Source organism: Mus musculus, chromosome 1 (assembly GCF_000001635.26).
Source record: "Mus musculus strain C57BL/6J chromosome 1, GRCm38.p6 C57BL/6J".
Lineage (NCBI taxonomy): Eukaryota > Metazoa > Chordata > Mammalia > Rodentia > Muridae > Mus > Mus musculus.
Genome location: NC_000067.6, coordinates 80,623,395 through 80,644,450, shown reverse-complemented (window position 1 = coordinate 80,644,450; position 21,056 = coordinate 80,623,395). Strand labels below are relative to the sequence as shown.

Here is a 21,056-nt window from a genome sequence, read left to right as displayed (position 1 = left end):
TTGCTCACCACCAAAACAACATACAATGCTCCTGGGAAGAGTGTCTTTTCCTTGACTCAATTGGAGCCTTGAGATTCTCTGTGGTGTGTCTGGACAGTTTTCACCCATTTGAGCAGAAGTGGCAATACAATGGCCAGTCTAATCTTAAAGGATGGATTAAGGAGGATCTTATAACTCCCACCTGTCCTTCCAAACATCAGTCATCAGGATGCTCGCTATTCATATGAGAAGACCCAGCTAACTTCTGTTTTTATGGTTCCAAGCACCCACACTTCCTGCTGACATGATTCATCACTTGCTTTGTTTAATCAATATTTATTCAGCACCTACCGGGTGCTGAATATAGAACAATACTTTCTAGAGCAGTGAGACTAACAAGAGAAGCAGGAGTCTTAAGCTTTACCAACTCGTGCCCTAATATGGATAACAAGTAATGCTGATAATATCGCTTGTGGTTGAATACCAAGAAATAGCAACTGTGTCTGGCATTTGATACCTCCAAAAGAAAGCATTTGTCTCTCCCTGCAGTGGTCTTACTACAAACATGAACTTTTTGCCTCTTCACTCTGATGGCATGAGATCCTGCCATCATTTTTTGCCTAGCTCCCCAGAATGGCCTTCTGGCAGATCTTTTTGCTTTCTTTATGGACACACTTTGATTCATTCAGATTCAGCACTCATGGGAAGCCTTCAGAGTCATAAATCATATGTCCTCATGCCTCTATGAAGAACCTTCCTCCATGAATCCCCACCCTTCACTTCCTACCCCGTACCCCTGTGTCCTTATGCTCTCCAAGCTCCTGTCTTCCAGCCTTGTCACTGGATCTCCACACCGAGCACAGTACTTTCATTCTGTTCTCACATTTAGCAAACACTTTGCCTCTGTGGGACCTGAGTTTCTTATCCAGCTGGCCCCCTGGGATTCATCTGTGACTTAGTTATAAATGTGACCTCTGTCAAGAATTATCTCTTCCTGCATCAGATTTACTCTATCACAACACTATGCTGCTTCCTTCACTTTAGAGCACTGGTTACTACTTGAAAACACCTCTACTTTTGTTTCCTTGCTTCCTTGCCTTCTCCTTCTTGGTTCTGGAATATAAACCAGACTTCCACACACATACAGCAGGCACTTGACCACTGAACTGCACCATCACCTTTCAATTTTCTTTGTATCACCTCCCTAGCACTCCCTTCTCACCAAATTACAGCTCCACAGGCTAAGCATATCTTCCTCCCTTATCATTGTAAGATGCACAGCAACTGAGGTGGCAACAGAGCATGTGCAGCAATAAATTTAGACCCTGAGCCTAGAAAAGGGCTCAGTGATTAAGGTGCTTGCCTCATAAACATGAAGACCTGAGTTCGGACCCCAGCAAGCCAAGTAAGTTTCAGAAGGACATGGTGGTCTACTCGGAATTCCAGCCTTAGATGAATAAGATAAGACTAGCTACATTGTTGAATTTGGGGTTTGGATATGACACCATTCTTCAATGAATACTGTAGAAGGCCAGTGGACAACAATTCCTTATATCAGCCTTTGACCTTCACGTGCATATACATATATGAAAAACATGCAAACACACATACATGTACCACACATACACACACAAAAATAGAAAAAGGAAAAAATAAGTAGTAAAATAAATTTCATGAATCTTCTTTCAGAAGTCATTGGTTGTTATGTTAGGAAATAACTTTGACTCTTTGAAAACCTTTTGAATTAAAGGCCATTCCGGAAGTCAAAGTCTTGAGTTAAAAAGGAATAGGGTAATTGCCTCAGCTTGATGATGAGAAAATGAAGGTTAATAGGAAATTCTCCTCTTTGACACAAATCAGCATATTGCCTTAAAAGAAAGACACTGAAAAACCTGATCCTCTCCTCTCTAGAGACCTCTCTGTCTAGGATAGTGCCAGGTACACGGCTGACATCAGCAAGGCTAGTTCTGCCTTCAGACACATTAATGTACTAATTTGAGTGATTTCTGTTACTAGGGAAGAGAGAAATAAGCTCAGCTCCATAGCTCCAATATCCAACACACTGTATCACTCATAGGCATTCAAGAATCTGTCAGATTGTGAGCTAAAGCACTTTTCTTCATCTTGGCACATTGGGTAGAAATTTTACTCGCCTGCCATGTGGCTTCAGGGACCAGAAAACATAAACCTCTACACGACTTCCATAATAATCTTGTACTATGAAAAACAGTGCACATGCATGTATTAAATATCCACGTGTTCCAAGACATGTACAGCTTCATCAATGATTTGGCTATAGTTGATTTTATCTTTGCATTTTGAAGTTGATAGTATACTAGAAACAGACAAAAATTTTTGTCTTTTTACTTTACTGAGTCACACGTTGATCATCAACGTGTGACTCAGTAAAGTGGTTACAGGCTGTAATGGGGGAAGGCAAAGCTGAAGAAGACTTTCAAGGACACAATGAATAATGTTTGATGACTCATGGTAGAAAAGAAGGGGACAGAGCCATAGATGACTTTCTTGCTGGGCTGAAGGTGCAGAAAGCCCAGGATAGAATCATTTAAACAATGGAGTTCAGATGTCTAGAAATGAGGAACACTACAGACTGCATTTTCCCAGTGCTGCCTATTTGGACACTACTCTATCGAAGTTCAACTTTGAGAACTACCTTCAGTGAGCTCTGCATATATAACAAGTATGCGAATATGAACAGGAGACAATGCTTACACTTAAATAGATGGACTTTCAACCACAAAAAAGGGCCATATTCAAAGTCATAGTTCTCTGCAGTCATTCAATGGGTCAAGTAGCCTGTTGAAGAAGACACAGCATCTCCTCAGAGTCCATCTTCTTAGGAAGAGTTCAGATTAGTGTTCTAGGACACTCACGTTCATCTTGCAGTTGTCTTTGGTGACTGCCAAAACTGAATGACAGATTGTACCATGTATCAAGGGCTCACAGTTTTTCATAGTATATTTTTAGCAATTGAAAACTGGTATTTGGGGACTTCCAGACTTTACCACATGGGCCCTTCTAGGAGAGGAAGTTCAAAGACCTTGCTATGGTTAATTTTACAAAGCAGAAAGGTCATAAGTTTTCTTTTAATCTGAAACACAATATTTTATAGGAATTAAGAGTCTTTTTAATCTGTGGCTTTTGAATATGGAATGCAAACTTTAAATGGCTCATAATGTCTGGGTAAGGGCATTGCAATTGTGATTTAAAAGCTGAGTAATAGCCTGTATTCAATTAGATTCTTTCTGAGTTATAACATCCCTCTCATTTTAATGGAAAGGTCCTTGACCAATGATGTAAGCAACTGAAGACAAAATTCAACGATAAGCACCTTGGCTTGCACTCTTTGTTTCCTTCCAAACAATGTGCTATGGGCCAGATACTTCCAAAAGAAGTGCAGTCTCCAAGCAGGAGTAAATATTAACTCCTCAAATCTCACTGTGAATGATGCCATCAGAAAGTCAATGTAGTGTTATTTAACAGAAAACAATAAAAGTGTGTTATTCCCAGGAAAATGCATGGAACTGGACATTGTTATAAGTCTCACAAAGACAACTATTTATGCTTTCTTTCATAGTAAATCCAAAGAGGAAAAATGTGAAATAAAAGGGAACTATAGGGTATTTAGAAGGGAAAAAATGGGAGAATAAGAAATGGAGATGGAGAGGGTGAATATGATCAAAGTATATTGTATACATAAATGGTGTTGTTATAATGAAACCTCTTTGAATTATTAATACATTTTTAAAAAGAATAACAAATGAAAATAACAAAATTAGGGTAGTGATGCAATTGTAGCTCTTTGTTTTAAGGATTAGATAGAGAGGTCCTCTCTGTGCTTTCTTGTCCTCAGAATGCATGTTTACATGAAACTTTATGCATTAATGTTCATAGAGGCAAAGCCCCCAAATGGAAACAATCCAAATGTTGACCAACTAACAACTAAAACTAATTTGGCATATTCAACAGTAATAAGGACTGGCATGTGGATATGAGCTACAATTTGGATGAACCATTAATATGTCATGGTATCCCAATCACAAAAGTCACTGTTGCAAGGACATTTTCCCTGAGGAGACAGAGTAGCACCACTCCCTCCTCCCGAAAGACCCAAGGACAAATGACAACACCATTCCATCCAAAGTTTCCCTTGGAGCCAATGAGCCTATTGGGCTTAGTTACAGACTGTGAGTGAGAAGGTTTGGTAAGAACGTAGGTGACCCAAAAGTCTCCACACAGCATGGATGATGGCTTCTCCATGGTCACAGAGATGGAGAACCTCTTATTATTTTCCCCCACCTATATACTCTAGTATGTTTCTAAAACCTTTTGGCTATATGCAATTAAGACCAAATTCTATAAAAATCACTGGAAAGACTGGCTGGACACTTGGTTAAAGGTCCAGTGACCCTTCCCATGTCCTCACCATATGAGAGAAGGCCCGGTCATTAGTGAATCACTCAGGTAGGCACAGCTGACCTGATGAATATAACACTCATTTGCTCAGAAAGTAGGGCAATGTGTCAACCACATAAACCTGACTTCACTGAAATGGAACATGAGGCATAGGAATCAGATTAGTGGTTGATACTTCTCGGGTACTGGGGAAAAGGGAATCTGCTCTGACTGCTAGGAAATAGGATTCCTTGAGTTGTGACAAAGGCATGCTAAATGTTAATAGAGATGATGGTTGCACAACTCTGAGTATGCTCAAAATCCACAGGAATTTCCCCTTCAAAATGATATGGCCCATGATAGATGGATTATATCTCAAAAATACTCTCTTGTGTTTAAAGAGGTTGTTCTAGGTTATGAGGTTAGGAAAGGTATAGTCATAGAATAACAATGAGTCATTAAAACACATATATATTCATGTGCTTTAAAATGAATAAATTAAAAATACCAAAGGAATTATATATAGTATGGAAAAATTAACTGCATTTTATCTATTTAATTTTATTCTGTGTGTATTTGTGTTTTGTATACATGTATGTTTGTGCATCACATACATGCAGTATCCAAAAGAGGGCATCCGATCCCCTGAAACTGGAGTTACAGACCATTGTGAGCTGCCATGTGTGTGCTTGGAATCGAATCTGAGGCCTCTGCAAGAGCAGCCAGTGCTCTTAATCACTGAGCCATCTCTGCAGGCCTTGACTGCATTACTTTTTATAATTTATCCCCAAAGCAGATTCTATGACATCTGCTTTATTAGTCACTGATCTCATCGCTACAACAAAATACCCAACAAAGCCACTTCTAGGAGGAAGTGTATATGTTGGCTCACAGTTTGAGGGTACAGTTCATATGGTGGAGAAGTCCTGGTAGCAGGAGCTTGAGGCCTACAGGTCACCCTGCATCCACAGTCAGGAAGTACAGAGTACTGCCAGTACTCAGCTTGCTTTCTCCTTTCTATTCACTCTAGAAACCAAAGCCCATCAGAAGGTACCACCGATAATTAAGGTGATATTCCTTCCTCAATTAAACTAATCTAGAAAAGCCTTCACAGGTCAGGTAGACCCAGAAGCAGGTTTATCTCAATAAACCCTCATGGATTTACAGACACTTGGAAATCCTATGAAGCTGGTGATCCAGATCAACCCCCATGCCTGCTTATACACAATAAAAACTCACTTAAAATGAATGGATGATTTGAGGCCAGCCTGGTCTACAGAGGGAGTTCCAGGACAGCCAGGGCTACACAGAGAAACTCTGACTCAGAAAACCAAAAAAAAAAAAAAAAAAAAAAAAAAAAAGGATGAATCAATCAAATATACGGTCTTGGGATTTAAAATATCTGATGTCCTGACTTTCTGTATGACACAAAAAATGAGTTATAGAGTTTAAGAAAGAGAAGAGTTTTGGGTGAACTGTAGTTTGTTCTGTTTTGTTTGTTTATTTTTCTGTTTATTTATTAAGAAACTGGTAGCTACTTGAAACCTGAGATCTACAGAGAATAAGTTGAGGATTTCTTGAAAGGAGAAAGACAAACACAAAGAACCTCCATGGGCCCCACACCATTATGGAAGAAGGGTTGTGGGCTGCACTGTGGGAAAAAGCATAGAGAGTCGGCCATGGTGACCAGGCTGCTATATCAGCATAGTGCCCTTCTGAGGGAATCAGAGCCACCGTGCTTCTTCCTCGGCATCCCACGTGGTGGGCTTTGCCTGCCGCCCTGGATCTAACTGGTCAGGAGGCATGCTGGTGAAGCACAGGCCTTGATGCTGATGGAGCGTTTGTTATTGTCACTGCTCTCATCTTTCCTTATGCAGAATGTACAGTTGTGCAGTTCTCAAAAAAAAAAAAATTCAATGCTCAAAAATAATTCATTGACAGAAAGGGCAGCTACCCAGATCCGACCATGATAGCACACTACTTATGGATGGTTCTTCACAGGTTATGCAACCTAAAGTCTATGGCTTAGTCAGAACTAGAAGGAACTCCCTTTAGAGCACAGTGAAGTTATTTAAGAGACATTCTCTCACATAGTTAGCAATAAATGAGGGGAAAAAACACAATGGTGGTGTTGCTTTCTGAATGTGGTAAAATGTGTTTATAAAGCAAGTACAGTAAATGTGTCTTCTCCAATAGCTCTCAACATTGGTGTCTTAACCTCCTAAATTATGTGGCATTTCCTTTTCAGTTCACAATTAAACCAGGACGGACCTTAAGCATGAGTTACTTGTTCACTGTGGAGCTGCTCACACCTCAGTTAGGACGGATGGATTACCTTAACCAGCCATCTTTTTTTGTCCTTGCCTGTAACAGCTGGAACAACATACCATGGGTACTAACATAGCGAGCCTTCTCAGCCCTAGGGTAGTAAAAGCAATCCACTCCAGACTTAGCAGTGGCATTTAGCCAACTGAGAAATGGCCCTTGTGCACTTAGCCTGAAGTCTAGAATCGTTTTAACCAGCAGAATGGCTTCTGCAAGAAAACCACAGAAACTCCTCAGTACAGCACAGAAGGAACTAGAAAGTAACAGGGCTGCAGTCAAAGACACTGAACATCGTGGGCCTAACACTGCAAACACAGGCTTGAGGCCATCAGTTCAGAAGAGTGTTCCTTTCCAAGTGCCTGACAATACAGCCCTTATAAAATGCTTGCCACCAGATGAGGAGCTCGGCCAAGGGCCAGTGCTGTCTGAGATCTGTTCCATGCTACTGAACTATACCAATTGTGGAACAGAGCTGTATTAAAGAGAACAGGAAGTCTGTTGTGGCCAAGGCAATTTGTAGTGGTCTGAAAGCACAGACTTCTCAGAAAGGAAATTCTTTTTAAATGTATTAATACCCTTAGCAAGTAGAACTCTTTAACCTTCTATTTTGAACAAGTTACTTATGCTCTACCACAATCATTTTAAACAAATATAAAATAAATGGGAAGGGACCAAAGTTTTGAAAGATTTAACCTCATGGCCTATTAGTTGTTTCAGACAAATGTTCCAGTGTTCTACTGAGATAGTTAGCATGTTACAGCATGTGCACACATGCATAAGCACATTGCCATTCTTATGCCATGCATGTGTGGTACAGGGTATTTAGCATACACAGAAGTTGCAAAATAATGTTCTAGATTTATCACAGGGTTTCATGAGCATGGCTCTACTACAATGGTCTTATTTAATAGGGGTTCAGCATCGTTTCTTGATGATAGATCATCAGAAATCTTCCAATGCATTGTATACATGATGAGGTGGGTTGCCTAACTCTACAGGAGTGACTTCTAGCCTCATGAGTTACACATAGATATTAACTTACATATTTGTCTATCTTCATGATGCTGGGTCATTAATGCAATAGCCATGTGAGTGATTATGCTTTCATACTGAACCCAGCTCCTGAAACTCACTGTTTTGTTTCTTAACCTGCTAAACCAATTAGGTACCCACTCTTTTTAACCAGCTAAGCAGTGATCCTAAGAGGACAATAAGTTTGTTGTGTCACTCTGAGCCTTGTTTGGAATCATGCTACTCCCACAGGCCTTAAGGACTATCTTAGAACGGCTGTAATTTAATAAATGAAAGTAAAAATAAGGAACTAAGGTCATCATTTTGGGAAATGAGAAAAAAATATCGACTCTTTTTTTGTTTAACAATATGACTGTTGTATTTTTTATGTTATAGAAAACAAACACATAACCTTCATTTTTAATACTTTCTGAAAACAAAGCAGGTAGCCCTGTATATCTGTGAACTGTCTTGCCAAAGTCATGCCTGGGCCACTGACCTCTAAACAAGAATCCTCAAGGCTCAGTCTAGACAGAGTTATTAGTATTCACAGAGAGACTGACACAAACAAACTTGAGGGAAGAAATGTACAAGGAATTAGAAATGGAAAAAGTCCAGATATTGCTAACCTGGCTCCATTGCACTCTACACAGAAACAACCACTTCCTGGTCTGTCTGCAGACTTCTGCTTCATCTGCAAGATCTACACTTGCTCTCTTTGTCTATACTAGGTTTAAGATGCCAATCAAGCTCTAGCATCCTATAGGTGCCAAGACATCCAGAAGCTTGGCGAGCTTGCCCTGTCGCTGTATGTCAAGCTGAGCATTACCTTCAGATACTGAATGGAGTATCCGGAACACTCCCACCCCACCGCACCCCCTTTATTTTAATCCTCTGATCTTAGATTCACATGGCATTCTTCCTCTTTCTCATGCTGAAACCCACACTTCCCACATGCATGAGTATGTACATACTCCCAAAGACAACTCCATGTATCATACCCATTCACACATGCACAGGAAAACACAAATTGACATAGTACAGGCATGCACATGCCACACTTATGAACAGCATGCAAAGTTATGCCATCTGTACACACTACAATAACACATTCTTATGCCCAACCACAACCACATGCATACACTATACTACTCACATGGACCCACTGAGCCGCTGGCCACACCCACACATAGCAGAAACTCTGACACTTTTATATACATTCACATGTCCTTACACTCAACACAAACTATAGGCATACACTCAGAAAATTCAACAGATAACCGGCTATGCTCTCTATTGAATATTAAGGTTATGGCAGTGTCAAAAATTATTTTCCTGCACGGGACTAGCATCAGGCTGAAGAGAATATTTAAAGAATATGCCAAGCCTGAGATCAGGAATGACCCACAGCATGGCTATTGCTGGCAAGCTGATTGCAGCACCCATGAGCTCAGAAGGTGAAACGCTAAGACCCGTCATGTACCTGTTTGTCCTAAACTAAGAGTGGGTTTTGAGATTCTTGCCTATTTCAACCACTAATCCTTAAGCATGCCTTGCATCAGGACCAGTTTAAATAAACTGTAGTTGAAACTCTTAGGAATCATTTCTGTTTGAGAGGATGTGTGTATGGTAGAAAAACTCTCAGTGATTGGTACCATGAGTGGAACTGTCAGTCCTTTCCCACATAACCATGAGAGTGTACAGACTGAAGGAAGCCCGTGGCCATGACACAATCACTGGAAAAAGAAAAGCCAAAAACTGGAGACAAAGCAAGCTTTGGGATTCTAGTCTAAATGTTTCAAGGCATACTTTACATATCAGTTTATGTGAACCTATTTAATAGGATGCTTCTTGTTTAAGTAGCTATTTGTTTGAATTTGTGAAAAACCCTTTAATTATTTCAACAGAAAATAACATTTAAAACCTGACCTATTTGTTTCAAAGTCCAAATTTATTGTTCTTCTTCCAATCTATTCCAATCTGTATACACACACACACACACACACACACACACACACACACACACACACACTTCCTAAAAGGGGCAACATCAGCATGTTACTATTTAGAATAGGATTTTGTAAGTTTTAAAAACTCATTTCCAATTTATTTTAACAGAAACAGCAGGAACAGTAACAAAGATTCCAATAGAAACAAGTCACAAACACAGGTGTTCACATTTTTTCCTCTCAGTAGTAAAAGCGATCTTAAAACTTTTGAGTTGCACACATGAAGCAGCAACTAGGGGGGTGGTAGCAGCCATGTCTTTAGGGCTGTTTGGCTCATTCTCGTTTTTATAGGGATTAAAGCAGTAAAGGTGGGGAAGCCTCTCTGCCCAGCTCTATGACAATCTGTTCCGGTGTTTGCGGGATAGTGGTTCACTCTGCTTTCAAGATGCAAGGCTTAATTTCTTTTCATTGCTCCTCCTAGACAGCCACGGTTTCTTGGGATATCCGAACACTCTATTCGACGGTACCAGAAGAGGCAGAGCACAGGGCAGAAAGTCTGCTGGTGAAAGAGGTAAATGTGGTGCTTTTATTCATTAATCTCTAAAATGTTTGCTCCCACCCCCAGCTACCCACCAGGCAATCTTAGCTTCCTTCTCTACCACTATCCTCCAGCATGCTCATCTGAAAAGGGGAAATTTACATTCACCACATATTTAAACCCCATCTTTCTGTAGCCATTTTTGATTGTGCGGTAACTTGTTCTGTTTTAGGATTCTCTTTCCTTTGTTCTTTTTTTTTTAAACGTCCACGCTGAGGAGAATTTGAGTATGTTAATAGGAAGATTTGATTTTGTTTTACTACTGCAGACAGCGTGTGTAAAATGAAGAAGACTGTACCTCATGAGAATATTGGATTGTACAGCATGTTCTCTTAACTGCTATGAAAAGGGGCGATGATAAATTTCTCTGGGCATCTTGACGGACTGACTTGAATTCAGTTGGTGGAACAGTCTCCTTATCTTCTAACCAGACACCAGGCTGCACACAGCAGCTGAGCACCAAATATATCAAGTCAAAAAAAGCAGATAAACTGCAATTTTTCTATGTCACAAAATAAATAAACAGCCTAGCAGTGGTGGCACAGGCACTTGGGAGGCAGAAGCAGGTAGGTTTCTGAGTTCGAGGCCAGCCTGGTCTACCAAATGAGTTCCAGGACAGCCAGGGCTACACAGAGAAACCCTGGCTTGAAAAACCACAATAAATAAACAAACAAACAAACAAACAAACAATAGTGTCTGGGGCAGGTAAATAACTAGGAAATAAGAGAACAGCACCCAGAGTCCCCACAGAAGGGCAAGCAGTTCAACAGAGTGTCCAGTGCCAAGGGATATTTTGGAAGGTCTGTTTCTCTTATTACCTAAGAAAGAAATTTCACAGGGATAAACATTTAAATTAGAAAAAAAAAAAAGAAACAAAAGTTACAAAAGGGTAGGAGAACAGTTTAAAATGGAAGCAAGGAAGACTGACAAATTTAACTCTGTAAAAGTTTAAATTTCAGTATGACAACTAGTATCCTAAAAAAATTTAAAAAAAACAATAATTAAGCCATCACCTACGACTCTTTATATCTTCTAATATATACAGGATGCATATAAATTCCTAACAGCCAAAATTTTAAAGATCCATTTTTTAATGTATATGTGTCTGTGCCTGTGTGAGCTGATATGCTCCCTGTGCATGCAGGTGGCTCTGGAAACAGGACAACAGACCCCACGAAATGTGGCTTTTATGCTACTGTAAAATGGCGGTTATGGGTGCTAGGAACCAAACAAGGGTCCTCTGCAGGAGCACTTAGTGCTCTAACCACTAGGCCACTTCTCCAATATTCAGAACTCTGCAGATCTTGATATGTGAAAGACAACCCAAGGAAATATATCCAAAAGATAGCCAAAGGTAGGTAAATATAGTTAGGCAAGAGCCACGTCTTGGGTCCATGTACTTGTGGCCTTGGAAATACAAATTGAAGTGAAATTCTCATGTAATACAAAAAAAATTGACATGAAAATATTTTATTATGGTGACAGTAAAGGGGAAATGCCATTGCCACACGGTTCAAAATAAGCCCATAACTTTTGAAGTATGATCCACAAGTAACCTTAAAGTCTCATATATATGTATGTATACATATACATATATAAACAAGCATAAATATGTGCAGATATAAGTATAAGCCTTGTAGTGCTGATTTGGAAATTTTTAAATATCAATAGGGATTCTGTTTAAAATATTTTGTTAGCATAGCTATATTTTGTAATAATGCACAGCCAATAAAATATATGTATTTAAAAGCCAGGCAGGGTGGTATTTAATTCCCGGACTCAGGAAGCAGAGGCAGGTGAATCTCTGAGTTCCAGGCCAGCCTGGTCTACAGAGGGATTTCCAGGATAGCCAAGGTTACACAGAGAAACCCTGTCTCAAAAATCAAGTGTGTGTATTTTTGTGTGTGTGTCTTTTTATATACATATATAGATATATATGTATTTAAATATCTGTTTGAACTTCTGTAATACATTGTTATGAGAAAAAATTCTAGCCACAGATTGTGAAGTATGATATTACTAAAGATGTAAAACTCATTAAGCCCGCGCATAAATATGCAATATTAGGTCTTGTAGGTCAAAGATATATAAAAGTGAATTTTTCAATTAAAAACACTTTCTGAGAAATTAATTCAAATGCTGAGTAATTAATTTTTGAATGCTGCCAGAATTGGCATACATGGCCAGTTAACCCAAATCCCACAACCAACTCAAAACTTTCTCCACTGATCTTTAACAATGTATGTTTTCATGTTTAATGCTGTCACCTGGAAACCACATGGGTTCAGTGCAGGAGGCCTCCCAGGTATGTGGGCTCCTAGAAATCTGAAGTTCTGTGCTTCCAGAGCTGCTGGACTACATCTTCCAATATCGTTCACTCTTGCAGTTCTCTAAGGAAGTCACCTTTCCTTGCCTTCTTTTTTGTTACTTTTCCTGTGGGAAAACATCTTTCCTTTGCTTTCATTCTACTTTGCTTGCCGTTCAACCCCTTGCAGACTTCTCTCTCTTCTACTCCCAGTTTCCCACATCTCAAAGAAAAGAATTCCTCCAAAGAACGGAAACAAAGAAGAAAAGAAATATTTCATTTTTCTGTTGATTTTCTGTATCGCCAACAACACAAAAGGCCCTGGATTGTACTTGGTTTGAAAGATGGAGATGAAGCAGAGCCTGTGTTTTACAATCTGGGAAGCAGGAAAATGCTACTTACAAGGGCTCACCCCCCAGTAGCCAGGCCTGCAGGTGGCAGATAAAAAGGAAAAGGGTTTACAGAGAGCTGCTTTAAGATGAAGAAATGCACACACACACACACACACACACACACACAGACACACACACACACACACACACACACACACACACACACACACCACCACCACCACCACCACCACCACCACCACCACCATCCATCCATAGAATAATGCTGAAAGAACAGTCTTAACCTCAAATACTAATAGCAGCCAATCATTACTGCCTACTTGCCTTGTGCCAGATAGGCATCTAAACCATTCACTTATAATAATTATGAAGAAATGTTACAGCAAAGCATCCTCTTTTAAAGTTGAGGAAACTGTGTCAAAGAAACATTAAGAAACTTACACGGGCAGTATCAAACAAGCAAGAATATATTCAGTGTCTCATCCCAGGCCACAGAGGCAGAGTCCCTTGACTTTTGATGGACAATGCTAACTGCCAGTGTGAAGCTTTACCCTAGTGCCTACTGGAAGGAATCTGCCCTTGCAACCATGCTGCAGCCTCTGCCCAGGCCATCCTGGTAGATACAGTTATTAGACTGCACAGTAGGAACATTGTTAGAGTTTCTGAAAACAGATAAATAAAGCTAGCACTAAAGTGGACTCAGACATTTGCAGGGTTTTTGCAGAATGCTGTACTGAGCTTGCTTCTTGTTCCTCCCTGTATCAAATTGCCCAATGACTCCATGTGGTGGCAAGGACAAATGTCGTGGTTGCTAGGCAACAAATTGGAAAGAATCTAGTTTCAATACATCTGGCTCAATAAAAATCTTGAATTTTCTCTCACATTACTCTACACTGACAGTGCACAGCTTTTTGTCAAAGGCAGTGGGCATTCTTTTCCTTAGTCTCGAATGATTTCATAATTTTAAAGGGAATTAAATAAAACGAAGCCTGTTTCCCTTTTCTGCTTAGTGATTATCCTCCCTGTCTAGTAGAAGAAGCCCGGGTGTTTCCCACTCAATAGTATTGACTCATTTTGTATCTATAGTGTTGCCAGTTATGAAAACATCTAGCCACAGTTCAGCAGCAGTGTACATTCAGGACCACAGTTAAGCATCCTGCAACCCAGGCAACATAAACTCACTTTACAGCCTCATGCACAAGCACAAGTTAATTTTCCTAATTGCACAGAGTGGCAATCTAACCTCAGCTCACTCTGACTCTGGACTCCAAATGTCTCTAAACCTCTACACTTTATATTTCCATTAGTAACAAAGAAACATGTTGTTTATTATTTTGGCATGCCATTAGTCTTTCTGCCACAGTTTCTCCATCTTCTATAGGACCATTAACCTAGTGATGTGATCCTGAAAAGTAAAACTAGCAAAAGTATGGAAAAACAATGAGTTGGGGAGATTGTCTTTATCCTCCAGAGTACTTTATATACTTCTAGAGAGCCATTAAAAATAAGTAAAATCAATGTTCCTGGGAAAAAAACAGGCACCACTCCCACTGGGGACCAGGGCAATGAAAGAGTCTATGTATAGAAGTCATGGTTCCTGAGCAAAGCTTCTATAGAAAAGTTTCTGTTTAAATATGCACAAAGGGGCAATATGAAGCTGAGCCCACTAACTTAAACTAAGCTGCTGGTTTATTCTCTCTTAACAAAAGAAGATGAAGGAACAGCAGAGTGAGCAATATGAGAGCTTACAAGAAAACAGGCCCTGGGGGCAGATGAGTGAAGAGGGAGACACTGGCCAAGGATTAGCTTTCCAGTTGCTTTGATACCAAAGCCCATTTGGTTAACAGAACCCAACCACTCTATAGGAACAAAATTGACATAAAATGAGAAGAAAATAATAAAGTCAAGAATATAGGTCTTACTTTGGTCCTAGAATAAGATACTTAGGGACTAAGTGTTATGGAAACCTTAACTTAAAAACAGAAGTACATGCCTTCATGCCTGTAGCTAGACTGGTACATAGATGAACACAGTCCTGATGTCCTATTGTTATGTGGACAGTACAGAGTTACCATGGAAAGCTCATATTTTATGCACACTAGAAATAGTGGAGTTCTCTAGGAAGAGAAGGAAAATAGGACTTATGTCTGAAGAGAAAATATGTAGTATATTTAAGGGAAGAAAACTTGAAGGAGCCATAGAAAATTTATACTAAAAGCTCAAAGACCTCCTACCTTGAATTAAGTCACAATCAATTTCATATTGGTAGGATTATTTTGCAGAAACACAGTTCACCAAAGTATTTTCAAGTACTACACAGACAGAGACACACAAACACACACACACACATACACACATACACAGGGGGGAGAGCAGGATTAACTTTAACTAGTAGACATCCATTCAAACCATTTTAGAAGCAAATATGTTATAAACTATTTTCCAGATTTACTTGACCATGGATAAAACAATCTGTTTTCTCCTGCTATTTTGAGAAACACATTTGATAAATGCTGGCCTTAAGCTGATACAAAGAAATCACCCTGAATGAAGGACTAAATACATTTCAACTAAAATACATGGAGCTATCCAGTAAAGCTAACATGCATGTTTGTCTTTGGAGCATCTACTAATGATGCAAAGGAGAATATTGAACCTCCAAGAGCAAGGGAGTGGTAATTTCTCCTCATAACCAAATCTCTACTGTTAATTCTTACTGTTGTGATCAAAATGTCTGCTTTTGTTCATGGGTGGCTCATTACTTGGGCACAATTTCCAAGCAAGCATCTGAGAAAGCTGTTCTGTGAACTCTTCCTCATCAAGAAAATTGCCAGAATAAACAGGGCCAACTTCATGTTTAAAGTCAATAATAATGACCAGAAAGGCCAAAGAAACATACTTTTTCAGCCATTAAATACCTCCTCTCAATCCCGTGAGCAATTAATAGGCTATTTTTCTATTTTTCTGAAAGTAAACTTGGGTCCAGGAGCATAAACATGATGTTATTGCTGCTGCCCCCAATTTAGCTCGCTGAAGTTAATTATGGCAACTCTCTGAAGGGTTAAGTTCTTTAAATAGAAAGTTCCTTTCCCAGTGACCATTGTTACTGTGGATCATGGTGAAGTTAAGTTAGCAGGGAAGCAATAAAAGGTATCAACCACTCCCTGTATGGCTGGACTGGATTAATTATTTAGCATGTATCACTTTGCTAAGCAGATGTCTCCCATCTGCTTCCTGAAGAGTGCAGCACCAGGAAAGGAGTCACACACCTGTGGTCAGACTTACACTTCAATCTGATGAGCACCCCCTGAGGTTTGCTGAGAAAAGGAAGCAAGGTTCACATAGCAAGAAAAAAATATAATAATAAAAAAAAAACCCACTAAAGGATAGAGTGGTTCCTGGGGTTAGTGTCAAAGCCTGAAGAAATGTCAGGCAGACATGAGATTATTAATATTCCAGGAGGGTGATTCTACAGACCTATAATAACAAGAATAGCATTGTTTTCATGGTAAAAGTAACGAGCTAATAAAGGAGAAAGACCTTGGCAGGATTTGGGGACTAAGAAAGAAAGGAATAGAGAAGAATGATCCAAAAGTCACTGACACATATAGCTTGGACTACTGTGACATTAACTTAAATAAGAGATGTAGAATAAAGTAAAGATTACTGGTGCAGGCTTTGAAATATGGAAGAGAAGCCTCTGTACTGAGGAAAGGGAAGTGGAAGGGAGACAGAGAGAGAAGGGGAGGGGAGGGGAGGGGAGGGGAGGGGAGGGGAGGGGAGGGGAGGGGAGGGGAGGGGAGGGGAGGGGAGGGGAGGAGAGGAGAGGAGAGGAGAGGAGAGGAGAGGAGAGGAGAGGAGAGGAGAGGAGAGGAGAGGAGGACAGAGACAGAACGATAGAAGACATACAAGAAAGAGAGGACTGTATAGGTTCAGAAAATAGATGAGCTGGGTTTGAATGGGTGGCCAGGACTCTTAGTTACATCCCCAACTAAGGGGCTGTTAAGGAGGACCTTGCATAAATAGAAGGGGGCAGAGATGGGGCCAGCCAAGAAGTGGGACAGGAAGACTGAGAACTGATACTCAGAATCAAACAAAAATGAACAGCAAAAGTGCATTTACAGCAAGCTCACCGAATGTGGTAATTTGGAGTCATTAAGGGTCTTGAAGAGAAAGTTTTGGAAGTTAGTGGTGTGGACTGGTTATAGTTGTAGTATATTAAAGCCCAAGACGATGTGGGAAATGCTACCATCAAACTGCTATCTGTAAAGTACCTTGGGAGTAAATTCAATAAGGTGTTGTGCTCTTGAGGCAAAGTGCTTTATGCACAGAGAAGGTAAAAGTTGTTCACTGAGTCATGTATTGATCTTGAAGTTACATACCAAAGTACCATTCACTAATGGAAAAGGCAAAATTTCCCAACATAAAAAGCACTGTAGTGAAGGAAATTCATACTAAGAGGAGTGCTGAGAATGCGTTTTCTTCCTCTTTCCCTCCTTCCTGTCTTGCCACCTAGATTTTGCCAGAAGGCATTCAGTGAGCTCAGGAGAAAAATGGGAAGTACAAATTAGAAGCCACATCACATGGTTTCCTAGGACAGGGATAGAAGTTAGCAGAGTTGGAGGGCAACTTGCCATGATTTCAAGTGAGCTTCACACTGCTCACCTTTGTTAGCGAGAAGGAATGCGTCGAGTGGTAACAGTTACTTACCTTGTTTCAAGAAAACTTCATTTTATTTTTCTTCCTGGATAAAATGATGAATTTCATGTCTGACTTTGAACTGCCAGGCACATTATGCTGAATCCATTCATCCAAAGTGTCTTTGCTTAGTGTACTTGATAGAGATGTTTTTATACCTAAAGACCATGAAATCAATAAATATGAAAGTCTTTCAATAGTTTATTTGGGAGAATAGGTTGTATTCATAATTAAAAAGGATTAAACATATGCTATTTCCTGTTCTGAAAACACTGACAGCAGAGGAAGGACACTTAGACTAAAGGCCAGTGTTTCTTACTTTAAAACTGACTTCTGTTCTATAACATTAGGCTACAAAATCCATTTACATTCCTAAGAACATTGAGAGGCATGAAACATTTAACTCCAGCCATTAAAAAATTATATATTCTCTCCCAACAAAATTAGGATTAATAACAATATTTCATTTGTGTATGTATGTTGGCGTTTATGGTTGATAGTTTTATTAATGAATGAGGTTCTGTTTCTTGAATAAAAGTTTTGTTGGAAGTTGAGAGACTTCATTTGGTGTATAGTTTTTAAAAGATAATTTTGAATTGAGGCTTATTGTATGGTTTTGAAATTTTAATGGGAATATTAAAGGATATTAAATATGAAACTTATTGGAGATACTAAATGTCAGTTTTCCTGTTTGGTCTGCTCTCATTTTCACATGAGCATTCAATTTATATCATAGCTAGACAGACCATAGATTAGGATGTTCAAAAGCAAACTGTTAACACCACATTTACTAATACTAAGCACACAAAAGACAAGAAAGGTAAATTAAATGCATATAGAATTGAGTGATTTCAGGATAAAACATACCACAAAAAGTCCTGGTGAAAATACTGGAAAAATTATCATTTTTCATTTTAGTAACCTGAAGAAATTAATTGTCTGTTCACTAAAATCTCTAGAAAAAAACAGTCTTGGTAAATACAAAGAAAGGGACCTTCCAATATAAAGTTGGCTTCTTCATGGGAACAATAAGTTCCCTACCCTGGCCCCCATAAAATGTTAAGCAGTGGAAAGAAGCCCATGTGTACCAGTTGGGAAACTTGGAATGTAATACTATGAATTCAGTTTTTGAGTTGAAACTGAGTCTTCCAGTCATATTGAATTATAACCCAAGTCTTATGTTTACATGAGAGGAATTTTTGAATCATAAAACAATTGCCAAGGGGTTTTAGTGTCAGCCATTATTCACATCCTAAAAAGTTACTAGGAAGTCTTGCCAAGGGATTACAATATGTATTTCCAGGCTAGGCCCAAATGTTATTTGTGAAAGTTCAGCTGATTGCTTTGATAGAGCACGTTTTAAGAAAATAAATCAACATGTGTCTCATTGTTAACTTAAGTTTAGCAGAGCTGTTGTGAGAGCTTTCAGACTACTCTCAATTTCAAATTAACTGCAGAAAAAAATGGCAATGGCCTTCACTTCTTTCATTTACAGAGACGACTTCATAGACATTCTGATTGCTATGAGCATATTGAGTCTGCATATGTACATATAGCACTATCTAATACCATGTGATTTTTTAAAAAATATTTTTATTTAATGTGCATTGGTGTTTTGCCTGCATGTATGTCTGTGTGAGGATGTCAGAAGTTCTGGAACTGGAGCTGCAGACAGGCATGAGCTGTCATGTGTATACTGGGAGTTGAACCCGGGTCCTCTGGAAGAACAGCCAGTATTCTTAACCACTGAGCCATCTCTCCAGCCCCTCCTTCATGGGATATTTTTAAAGGCAGAATTGAAGTTCATCCTGTAAGATTATTCCATAGTATCTGAAATTAGGTCATGTGTATATCACAGTGTTTGTGGTGTTTAATCTCATTTTTCCTTCCCAGCTGAGTGTTTGACAATCTTGTTAGCTGTCCAACTTGGGTTTTAGGCAAGCAGCAATTAATTGTTGTGCATTAAGGGAACGCACAGCATGGGGGATCCAACTGAAGAAGCCATTGTTCCCTGTGCTTTTTCTTTTGTTTCTATGATAGCCATGTGTTAGGTGACCACGTGTGCTGCTTTGTAGGACCAATCCCTTGTGCTGTTGACCTGGCTAATGGCACCTCTGTTCCTGCTGAAAGGTCTCATGTAGGCAATAAATTATCCAGTCATCTGTTCAATGTGTAATTTGCCTTTATTCACTTAATTTCCCGATGCTTCATTTTCAACATGGATTCAATAGCCACGGCACAAGTATAAAAATTGTTGTATTTCACAAATGTAGAATTACTCAGTGAGGATGAAGAACCACAATGGTTTCTTTTATGGTCGCTTTCATTTTTTCTGGCAAGAAAATACTTGTGTGATTAAATAAACCTCCATAGCCAGAAGGGAAAATAATTTTATAACTAATAAGCCATTTGTTACCTTTCGAGTACTCTGTAGCCAAAATCTAATCATCAGCCCTTTGAAGAGGTTGACAAATTGTATGGCCAAACAGAAATTGCTAGTTTGGAAATCATAACATGATTTGAATTGCTCCTAATGCTCCTCTGAAGAGGGAAACAAAGTGGGAAATGAAATATTTTCTTTATACCACTTGGGGGTGTAGCTTGTAACTCCCCACTTTTCTAAAGTACTTATATTCTTTACTTCAGTCATTTTTTTTAAAGAAAAGGACTATTAGTTGTTATAGTTTTAATATAAAATGCCTCACATGGACTCCTGTGTTTGAAGAGTTGCAGTGTGGCCACCAGTGACAGTGTTTCAGAACTAGGAGGTGAACCTCGCTGGAGGAAATGGGTGACCTGGTGAGAAGCACTGACTGTTGTATGCAGTCCCTACTTCCAGGACTTTCTATGTTTCTTTACCTGTGGCAGTGTAAGCAAGAAGTCTCACACTGAGCGGTGCCTTCTCTACTGTGATGAGCTGTGCACTTCCCAACTGTGAGCCAAAATAGACCCTTCCTCTCTGGAGTTGCCTCTTCTCCTATAATTGGTAGCAGTGGAGAGAAAAGTAACTAATTATTATTATTATGTATCAAATACATATTGAATAGCCCCTGTGATGATCTGTATATGCTTGGCCCAGAGAATGGCACTATTAGGAGGCATGGCCTTGTTGGAGTAGGTGTGTCATTGTGGGTGTGGGCTTTAATACCCTCATTCTAGATGCCTAGAAGTCAGTTTTCCACTAGCAGCCTTCAGACAAAGATGTAGAACTCTCAGCTCCTCCTGCACCATGCCTGCTTGGATGCTGCCATGCTCCTACCTTGTTTATAATGGACTGAACCTCTGAACCTGTAAGCCAGTCCCAATTAAATATTATCTTTATAAGACTTAGCTTAGTCGTGGGGCAGTAAAACCCTAAGACAGCCCCCAAAAGTAAAATCATGGTTAGAGTACAATACTGTTTTTAAAACCTGTATGCTGGGTCT

General features: G+C 39.5%; 1 protein-coding gene across 27 annotated transcripts in view; it reads left to right on the top strand.

The window, feature by feature from the left end:
- Positions 1 to 21,056, top strand: part of Dock10 (dedicator of cytokinesis 10) — a 257,698-nt gene that overhangs the window by 114,315 nt on the left and 122,327 nt on the right. For all 27 annotated transcript variants that reach the window (XR_001783679.2, XR_373539.4, XR_003954321.1 and 24 more), the window contains one exon: positions 10,162 to 10,251. Coding sequence is in view for 20 of the 27 variants with exons in the window: in NM_175291.4 (NP_780500.2) it covers positions 10,162 to 10,251 (90 nt within the window). In the remaining 7 variants the exon portion in view is untranslated. The remainder of the gene's footprint in view (positions 1 to 10,161; positions 10,252 to 21,056) is intronic.